At 34.7% G+C, this 10,442-nt stretch overlaps 1 protein-coding gene across 1 annotated transcript; it reads left to right on the top strand.

Annotated features, from left to right (window-relative positions):
- Window positions 1-1,098: 1,098 nt before the first annotated feature.
- Window positions 1,099-2,463, top strand: LOC138347682 (uncharacterized). The gene is made up of 2 exons (XM_069295985.1): window positions 1,099-1,477; window positions 2,411-2,463. The coding sequence occupies exons 1-2, from the start codon at window positions 1,099-1,101 to the stop codon at window positions 2,461-2,463; spliced, it is 432 nt and encodes a 143-aa protein (XP_069152086.1).
- Window positions 2,464-10,442: the final 7,979 nt, after the last annotated feature.

Below are 10,442 nucleotides of genomic sequence, written 5' to 3'. Positions count from 1 at the left end.
TCTTGTACGCTTGCAGATTTAAGAACAGAGTGATGGGATGATTGCTTTTATTGAGGCTCGGTCTTCTTTAGTCGAGCAAATCCGTGCACACCAATTTGATGATGAAAAATTATGTCTCATTCCAGACAAAGTATTGAGAGGGGAAGCTAAGGAGGCTATCCTTGATTCTGATGGTGTCTTCGGAGGCAGAATTTGTGTACCCAGGACAGGCGATTTGATTAGATTGATTCTTGAGGAGGCCCATTGTACTTGGTATTCCATCCATCCGGGAGCGGCGAAGATGTATCACGATCTGAGTTAGCATTACTGGTGGTGTGGGATGAAGAGAGTTATTTCAGACTTTGTTTCGAGGTGTTTGACTTGCCAGTAGGTCAAGTGTGAGCACAAACGGTCCGGGGGTGTATCTCAGAGGATGCCTATTCCTACTTGGAAGTGGGAGCGGATTACTATGGACTTTGTTGTAGGTTTTCCTACCATAGTGGGTGGTTATGACTCTATTTTGGTTGTTGTTGATAGGCTGACCAAGTCTGCCCACTTCATCCCGGTTCGGGTAAAGTATACAGCAGAAAAGTTAGCCGAACTATATATCAGTCAGATTGTGCGACTACATGGAGTTCCTGTTTCTATCATATCATATCGAGGTTCACTATTTACTTCTCACTTCTGGAAGACATTACAACATGGTCTGGGTACTCAGTTAGATATGAGTACGACATTTCACCCCTAGACAGATGGTCAATCTGAGCGGACCATTCAGGTATTGGAAGATATGCTTCGAGCGTGTGTGATCAATTTTGGTGAAAGATGGGATCGACATTTACCCTTAGCGGAGTTCACCTATAATAACAGTTATCACTCTAGTATCCAAATGGCCCCATTTGAGGCATTGTATGGTAGACGGTGTAGATCTCATATTGGTTGGTTTGATTCGGCGGAGATGGACTCTTTGGATACAGACTTGCTTAGAGATGCTATGAAACAAGTCCGTATGATTCAGTATACACTGTTGACAAGAGTTATGCAGACCGGAGAGTTAGAGCCTTGGTGTTTATGAAGGGTGATCATGTTTGGCTCCGAGAATCACCCATGAAGGGTGTGATGAGGTTTGGAAAGAAGGGAAAGCTTAGCCCTAGGTTCATTGGACCTTTCGAGATTTTGAGCCGAGTGGGAGAGGTAGCCTATAAATTGGCCTTACCACCTAGTTTGTCGGCAGTTCATCCTATTTTCCATGTCTCTATGCTTCGGAAGTATATTCCGAATGAATCTCATGTGATTTCACTCGATTCTGTGGAGCTGGGTCCAGACTTGACATATGAGGAGGAGCCTATAGCTATATTGGATAGGCAAATTCGAAAGCTTAGGACCAAGGAGATTGCTTCAGTGAAGGTGCAGTGGAAGCACCGATCGGTGAGACAGGCAACTTGGGAGACAGAGTCTGACATGCGTTCCAGATACCCTCAGCTTTTTGAAGCTTCAGGTACTTTCTTTCACTTCATGTTCGAGGACGAACATGATTATTAGTGGTGTATATTGTAATGACCCGCGAGGTAATTTTTGGAAATTTGGAATATTTGCTTAACTTGAGTTAATTAATGGATGCATAATGGTAGATAATTGATTAAATTAATAGTTAATGGGCTAAAGTGATAAAAATTTTAAGACCTTATACCCTTTAGCATATATTTAATAAAATATGTAGGTAAAACCTATCACTTTTAGTACTTAATTAATTCAAAAAAAAAAGAGGGGCAAAGGGTTTATGCACCGCGGCTACGAGCTGCCTCATGTAAGTTTCTTTTGCCTCTATGTATTTCTTAATTGCTGCACACATTATATGCATATAACAATATTATATAGATAATTGTTATAATATTATATATGTGTATGATGATTGCCAATTGGAGTCTTAAAAACTAAATAAGAAATCTTGAATTGTGATAATATTGACATTAGTTAGTTAGTGGGTATTCAATGGTTAATTGTGATTAATTGGTTAGTTTGATTATAGATAATTTAGTGTGTTGCTGAATAAAGAAAAACAAAAGAAAATAATAGTAAAAAAAAAGGGTTCAACGTGGCTCCTGGAAATTTTTTTTGAAACTAACTTTAATGCAAATATATGTATAGGTAATGATTGCTATATTATGTGTGGTTAGTAGATAATTTAGTTTAATTTCTTATTCTTATCACATTATGGGTTAAGTTTTGGAATATTGAGGTAAGTAATTAAATATTAGATCTAACATATTATATAAATACCAATCGAATTATGATAGTTGAAATGTTAATTGACATCGAGAATTACAAATTTGATTATAAAGTTGGGGTGTGTTTTTGGGTCAAGGTTAAACACATAAAAGTGCGAGTGTTGTTAGTTCTAAAACCTTATTGTGAATATATACTTGAATAGATTCCATTGGTTCAAAAGCTCAACAGAAAGGGAAGGCTCAAGTCCAAGAGTAATTATTCGATTGGCTAAGGCAAGTGGATTTCTAAACTCTTGTTAAGCGTACGAAATTCGTGTATTTCCTTGTGTGATGTTGAGAATGATTTGGAGACTTGTTGCTTTTTTGTTGGTGTTGTATTCCTTGTTGCAAATTGTGCTTTGATATCAAAATGGCTATCTCCTCATTGTTATTTTAGTATGTAATTAAAACTGCATTTGAAACATGGTTGTGATAAGAGTTCTGTGATAAGAGTATGTACCATTTCGAGGGTCGTATCGCGCGCCGCGATGGAAATTATATTTCGAGGGACGTATCACGTGCCGCGATGGTTACTATTATCGAGGGTCGTGTCGTGCGCCGCGACAGATGCATGGACAGATATGTCCCCCATGGGTCCCAGACTTAGAGACAGCGGGTGTTTATCGTTAAGAAAGACATGCATCACGATATTTGACATTGCATCTCATGGCATTGCACATTTTTATTATTGATGAACTTGAACATGTGTTTTGCTGATCTTGTGATTGTTTCTCTGTGAAGCTTGTGACTGTTGAATGTTGAGTTGTTATTGAGAATGTGTAAACTGATAGAGTGTGGTTATTGAGTGGTGTGTTTGGTAAACTGTTAGGCTGTAGCGTTGAGGCTTAGATAGGGCGTAAGGAGTACCCGTATTTTGTTCCCTTAACTTGTGTTTAGAGGTTTGCTTGTTGGGTACCGCGTGGTTTGGTACTCACCCCTTGCTTCTACAAATTTTTTTTGTAGGTTACGAGCCCAGATTTTTGTGATACCTTCCATTCTCTTCATTTCCGAAGCATCTTGTGGAGGATTGTGAGGTAGCTGCTTGTCATCTTAGCGAACTTTCCTACTCCAGTTTATGACTTTGTTTTTACTTGAAAGACAACTTCATTTTAGACTTCTATTTTGTTCCAATTCTAATATTTACATTAGAGGCTTGTGCACGTGATAACCTGGTTTTGGGGATTGGATTAATATGACTTTTCATAATAGGAATTGTTGTTGGATTGTCATTTACTTCCGCACTTTGTTAGATATTGGGTTTTAGGCTGACTTGTCTTGGTGGGATAAGACGAGTGCCATCACACCCATTTTTTGGGTCGTGACACTTACATGTGGCTATGTGGTTGATTACTGGAGCACTGAATTTTTTTACCTTCTTTTCAAAATAATTAAATTATATATCAATTTAATATTGGGCTTATTTCAAATATATACAACATTGAGTTTATCACAAATATATACAACAGAAGATATACCTTGACTATACCATATATTTTGCCTATACATGAATTATATATTGACAATGTATTATGATATACTCAAAAAGTTGAATATAGTTTAATCATATATGAAGTTTACACTGACTATGCTTGTGGTATACACTAACTATTCAACCTTTATCTACTTAAAATCACCTCTAAATAGTCCTAAATTTTAAATATGAAGTTCTCTCAATATTATAAGTCTTTTTATATTTATATCAAATTTAAAGAAAAAGAAAAAGCGACGAAGAAGAAGACGACCACACAGAAGATGAAGAAGATCACGACGTAGAAAAATAAGAAGAGAGAAAAAAAGGCATTAATGGCGAAATAAGAAGGAAGAAAAAGAAGGCCGGAATTCATAAATGATGAAATAGAAAAGAAAAAGAAATTTTGACCAATTTCAGTAATTTTAAAAAATTGGCTAAATCTTTGATAATACAAATGGTCGATTGCATAATTGTCCTTTATTAAGAAAATTGTAGTCTATCATTGGTATCTCATTTTACCTCTTGTTAGTGAGTAAAACTTTGAGGTGTAAAAGACATGTGGGCATTAAAGTTTCGAATTTGCTACTTTATCAATTGTCTTATTACCCTCCTTGTAAAGAATATAATTAATTAATAAAAATGTGTTCTCTGTAATCGCTTAAGTTTTTAAATGAGATGTTCACACATTTGAACATGACATCAGAGTAGATAGAAGTCCTAAGATAGAATCTCATCGTCACCATATTAAAAAGAATTTCAATGTGCCTGACCATTAAAAATAAATCAGGCCCACACGTGAGGAGGCGTGTTGACTGTTGAGAATTTAATTAATTAATAAAAATGTGTCCTCTCTAACAACTTAAACTTTTAGATGAGATGGTCACACACTTTAACATGGTATTAGAGCAGGCAGAAGTCGCAAAGTTTGAATCTCACCACCATCCATAAAACATTTTTTTTACGTGCTTGGATGATAATGTCCCAAAAATTTTAAGTGAAATGATTTCTCTTTAGAAATTTAATTGGTCAAAAGCATAGAATTACATTGTACCTCTCACTACTAAAAAAACAACGTTTAACGACTGATATTAGTGACGATCAATACTCTGTCACTATATAACGACAGATTCGTGATGGAATGACCATGTTGTTGCAAAATTAACAAATAATATTTTGATTTATAAAAAAGCAACAGATTTTCAACGGAATATATAATACGTTGCTAAATATTAGCGCGAAAAGTTGGGGCCTAATTTTCCCTACGGATTTAGTAACAATGTTGTGGTGACAAATTTAATTAATATTGGGCGATGGAATTAGTGACGAAAAAAGGTTGCTAATCTATCAAACATAATCTTTATAAAAAATATATTATATAGTGACGAAAATATTCGTCAATATAATTTTTCTAAATATATATATTTATTTGAAAGCGACGGATTTTAGAATCCGTCACTAATTCCGTTGCAAACTCCAATTTCAGATTTTCATTGCTCTCATTTTATCTCATACATCCAGCATAATTTATCATACTCCAAGAGTCAATCTCATCCTCTCATCCGAATTTATCAATGGTCCTGATTTAAGACCCTTGCTTACCCATCTTATACAAAAGATCCCGAATCTCTAATTTTCTTCATTCTCCTCCTCTCCTCTACAAGTTCGTTGCCCAGTCCTTGTTTGCCTTCTTCTCCGTTCTTCCTTTTGGCCTTTGCAGCTTGGAGAACGAGGAGTGAACAACAATGATGAGCTCCGAAAGACTTGCGAAGACTACCAGTGAACCTCCTTCACTGGCAGAAGCTCCAATCAGTGAGCAATTAGACGATCAAGTGGTCTCCGTCTGGATATAGCAGCAACACAAATAGTTCCACCAGTTGCCTCCCTCTTCGGTGAAAAAGGACAACAACTTTAGCTACACGCAGGGAGCAACGACGGTGAGCACTGGCAGCATTCAGATCCAGCGAGCAACATAGGAACAAAAGCGAGGGAGAACACAACAACATTTTCAGTCAAAGGAGCTCTATGAGGATTTTAGGTAAAGAAACCCTTTCCTTCAATGATCTCTAAATAAAGTATTCTTATCATATCTTTTATCGAAACACTAAGAGCTTAAAGGAATAAAATGACAACAATTCTTATGTAATTTGATTTTATTTGTTTCTTGAAAGCTATATTAAAGCAATTGTTCCAAAACAAGTAATTTATGGCTTTCATGAGAATGATGTTAGCTTAACTTGAATTTATTTAACTCAAGTAGATGCCACCTCTTGACATTTGTGAGAGATAGTAAGCAATCAAAATATGTGATTTGATTGTGTTTTTTTCGAGGTGGAACTTATAGATAGGGTAATATTAATCAACAGAAGCAATTCGAGTGGTTCAAAAGGATATATACTTTTGTTTCGTATAATATGGTGGCATTTCTATAATATCCATCAAAGACCAATGCGTTATTCTATTAATTGTCATTACCCTTGATTCCCTCAACTTTGTGTTAGCCATTTTATATTTATCTCCTTTATGCCCCCCTTTCCCCCTTTTCAGTTCACATTGAAGCTTATGCATTTAGGTGTATAAAGATAAATTGTTATTCCAAGTATATCATTATGTTGGCGGGCGCGAAGTTATTGTTTGACTCACACGGGTGACTCTATCTCAATTGGAGAGTATCACAAAAAGCTTCTAAGTATATATTTCACAAATTATATAAGTACTATCTTTAGGTTGTATGATATATACACTTGTATCTAAACACACATTACACAATAGATATTATTGTATCTAAAGGTGATTTATCTTATGTATAGGCTATTGAAAAGGATTGAGATCCAACACCAAGCGAGTTCCATTTGCACGTCCATACACATGGTCATGATGAAAAATCTTTTGTTGATGAGCTCTCTCAAATTGTCCATGTAATTCGAATATATATATGTATTTCTCATTAGAAGGGGAAACTATCTCTCTAAATGTTGTTTGGTTTCTTCTTTTTTTCTTAGCTACTGTTTCGTCTTTCGTGAATCTGTTGTGTGCTTGGGGTTTATCCGTTTGTGATTTGTTAACTCTAACTAATTTGCCTTCTTAAGCTGAAATGTTTTAGTCACAGTTTGAGTCATTTTGTTTATTTAATAATCAAGTCTTTGTCATGTGAATCCCTGTCTTAATCCTTTGTAGTATTCAAGTTTTAATTTTTTTTTATTTAATTTGCTCATTGTAAACATTGATTGTTAACTTTGACTATCTTTTTTTTTTGTTATTATTTAGGAGCCATATGTGATGAATTAGTAGAAATTCGATTAACTTATCATGAGTAGTAGTTAAATTTATGTAGAATTAATTTTTGTAACTTTTACATGATTTTAAGTTATTGTACATTTGTTGTTTCATTTACTTCCTCCTTGGATGTTCATTGTTTATTATTGAGGAATGATTTAGATGCAATATTGTTGCTATACTTATTTTGATTTTTAATTCCTATTTTTTTGTATCATGTAAACTCATGTGGAGTTCAAATTGGACTCGGGTATATTTCCCTTTGCATTTCTAATGAGCCGTGAAAGCTCAAGTCCTTCTCTTCGAGTCAATCCCTGAATATCACTGGGAAGTAGGAAGAAAATTGCTCTATTGTCCATCGTCAATAAGAAAATTCCACCATATTAATTTCAGTTTGTACAATTCAGATAAGATGCAAAAGTAATTATCAAGATAAGTCTGAAGAGGGAGAATTTTCTCAAAAGAAGATTAAGGAAAAAGAATAATACAAGAAGTTGATGGTCATTGATAATTCATATTCTCATTTAGTTAATCCAAGAGGGTGATGCTAGTAACCGTTATGCAAAATCGAGAAAAGGCAACAAAACTAAACATAACAAAACAATCTTACATACATATGCTTTTGTGTAATTACGTTACGATAATACTCGTTAGGACTTATTGTTGCTATGTTTCATTGTTTATGAATTTTTTCTAAAGGAGTTATGATGTTATAGACCATAGCAATAAATTGGATCAGGTAGCTATTTTTTTCTTGACATTTATATGAATTACATTTGTTTGGTCTTGAAACATTTGAAATCCATCCAAGATTCTATGAACTTTAAGGTGTCAATTACAGTGTGTTTCTTTCTTTATTTCTCTATCTAGTTTTTTCACTACAAAAAAGGGTCAAATTTATCCTCATCATATTATAAATGACTCAAAAATATTTTTTTTCCTTATGGAATCACCGATCAAGTTTTAGTTTAGGTCCATATCTACTTTCTAACTTGTCTCCTCATTTGTTTGTTGGGGACTAATGTATAATTGTAGGCTTATAGCATTTATTCTTGAATACTGTGTTGTTGTATGTAATTATCATTGTATTGATTTTTAATCTAAGTATAAATGTAAAGTATATGTTACCTAAAAAAGTATAGTACATTTAATTAATCTAAAAGGTTCCGTATTTACTGCTGCACTTTCTTTTAAATATAATTTTGATACTAATTCTTTAATGCTTTCTCTTTGTCCTTATTTACAGGAAAAATGTGAAGAAATATTATGGGGAAAACGTCTCAATATGATATTGATTAATGTGAAGCATACTACAAAAGTTGATGAACAAAAGTTCTCTTAAGAATAGTTAATAGATTGTTTATGATGTTTTGCTCCAAAATATGTGATTTGGATTTTGCTATCTATAAATTTTGAACTGTCTAAGTATTATTTTTTATGAATATTTTTTATTTAGAGGTATTTTTAGTATATTTTATTTTATTTATTTCAGCAATGTATATTTTATATAAATAAATGAAATTATTTTACAAGAAATTTTTTAGCAACAAATTTAATGATGATTTGGTCATTGCTATAAAAAAATATTGGCGGAATTAGCAACGAAATATTTTAGTGGTAAATATGCCGGCTCAAATAACATAATATTTTGTGACGGACTAGTGACATTTACTTCGTCACAAAGTTTATTCGAAATGATGAAATTACTTATGAAATAGTGTTGGGAAAGACAAGGCACTAACAAAGAATGCCTGACAGGATAACTGCGGAAGAATACAAGGTCTATACTTTCCCTTCTCGATTTGAACCAAGAGAAGAAAAAAAAACACAAGCAATATGATAGTAAGGCATCAAGTAATTCAACCAAACAAATATAACAAGACAATAATAAACCAATCACACAAGACACCAAGATTTACGTGGAAAACCCTTTGATGTGAAGAGTAAAAAACCACGGGACCAAAAGCTCCACTATAATCACTAAGAGTTACAATATTGTTCTCCAAAATTGGCCACAAAACAAGTGCCAAACAACGAGCAACAACAAAATAAGATTGCACCAAATCTAGAGAATTAAAGGAGCAAAATCACCAATTTCGCAGCTACTGTTCACGACAGCAAAACTGAAGCTGCAGGCCACCAAATCCAACTCTGTCAGTTCCTTATCAAAGATTGAGATGAAGATAATATGATGTCCAAAAATCAGCTCAATCGGACAAGAAACAAAGCGGGAATCACAATTTGAAGTTGGTTGTTAGGGCTGAATTTTGACTGCGAAAACTGCTCTTTTTCTCTCTTTTTGGCTGCTGAAAGAACTCTCTCTATATATGAAAATAAGACCTAAATAGACTTATATTTGCCTCATAAGAATGGACCTATGGGTAAAAATGGGTTGGTCCAAATTGGGCTTTTATTATTCACATAAGAAGGGGAAAAGGCCCATAACCCAACAATTCTCCCCCTCATGACTATGTGGAGGAGACCGCCATCCCTCTGACCATGCAACAATCTTCAAACTTCCCTCTTGGCAAAGCTTTAGTCATCATATCGGAACCATTCTCATTTGTATGTATCTTTTCAAGCTCAAGAAACTTATAATCCAACACATCTCGAATCCAATAGTATCTCACATCAATGTGTTTAGACCGGCCATGGAATTTAGAATTATTGCCAAGATGTATAGCACTTTGACTGTCACAATAAAGCACATACCTCTCTTGAACACAACCTAGTTCCCCCAAGAATCTCTTCATCCAAAGCAATTCTTTACAAGCTTCAACGACAGCAATAAGCTCAGCTTCTGTAGTAGATAGAGCAACACATTTTTGCACCTAGATTGCCAAGACACAGCTCCCCCTGCAAAAGTAACCAAGTACCTTGAAGTAGACTTGCGAGTATCAACATCAGCAGCCATGTCTGAATCAGTATAACCACAAAGAATAGGCTTCCCTGTACCAAAACACAAATTCAGACTAGAAGTGCCACAGAGATATCTCATAACCCACTTCACAGCATTCCAATGTTCTCTTCCCGGATTAGAAAGAAAACGGCTAACAACTCCAACAGCGTGAGCAATATCCGGTCTTGTACAAACCATCACATACATCAAACTACCAATAACTGAAGCATAAGGAACTTACTTCATATCTTCCTTCTCATCATGACTAGAAGGACAATGTTTCGTGCTCAATTTGAAGTGCATAGCTAAAGGTTTACTGAAAACCTTAGCTTTGTCCATGCTGAATCTGCGAAGTACTTTCTGAATGTACTTCTCTTGTGATAATACCAATTTCTTGGCCTTTCTATCACGGACAATCTGCATGCCAAGAATCTGCCTTGCTGGTCCTAAGTCTTTCATAGCAAAAGACTTAACTCTTGCTTCAACTTCTGAATCCTGCAAGTATTATGACCAACAACAAGCATGTCATCAACATAAAGCAACACAATAATAA

The sequence above is a fragment of the Solanum lycopersicum genome, chromosome 3 (assembly GCF_036512215.1).
Source record: "Solanum lycopersicum chromosome 3, SLM_r2.1".
Classification (NCBI taxonomy): Eukaryota; Viridiplantae; Streptophyta; class Magnoliopsida; order Solanales; family Solanaceae; genus Solanum; species Solanum lycopersicum.
This window is presented reverse-complemented; position numbering and strand designations above follow the sequence as displayed.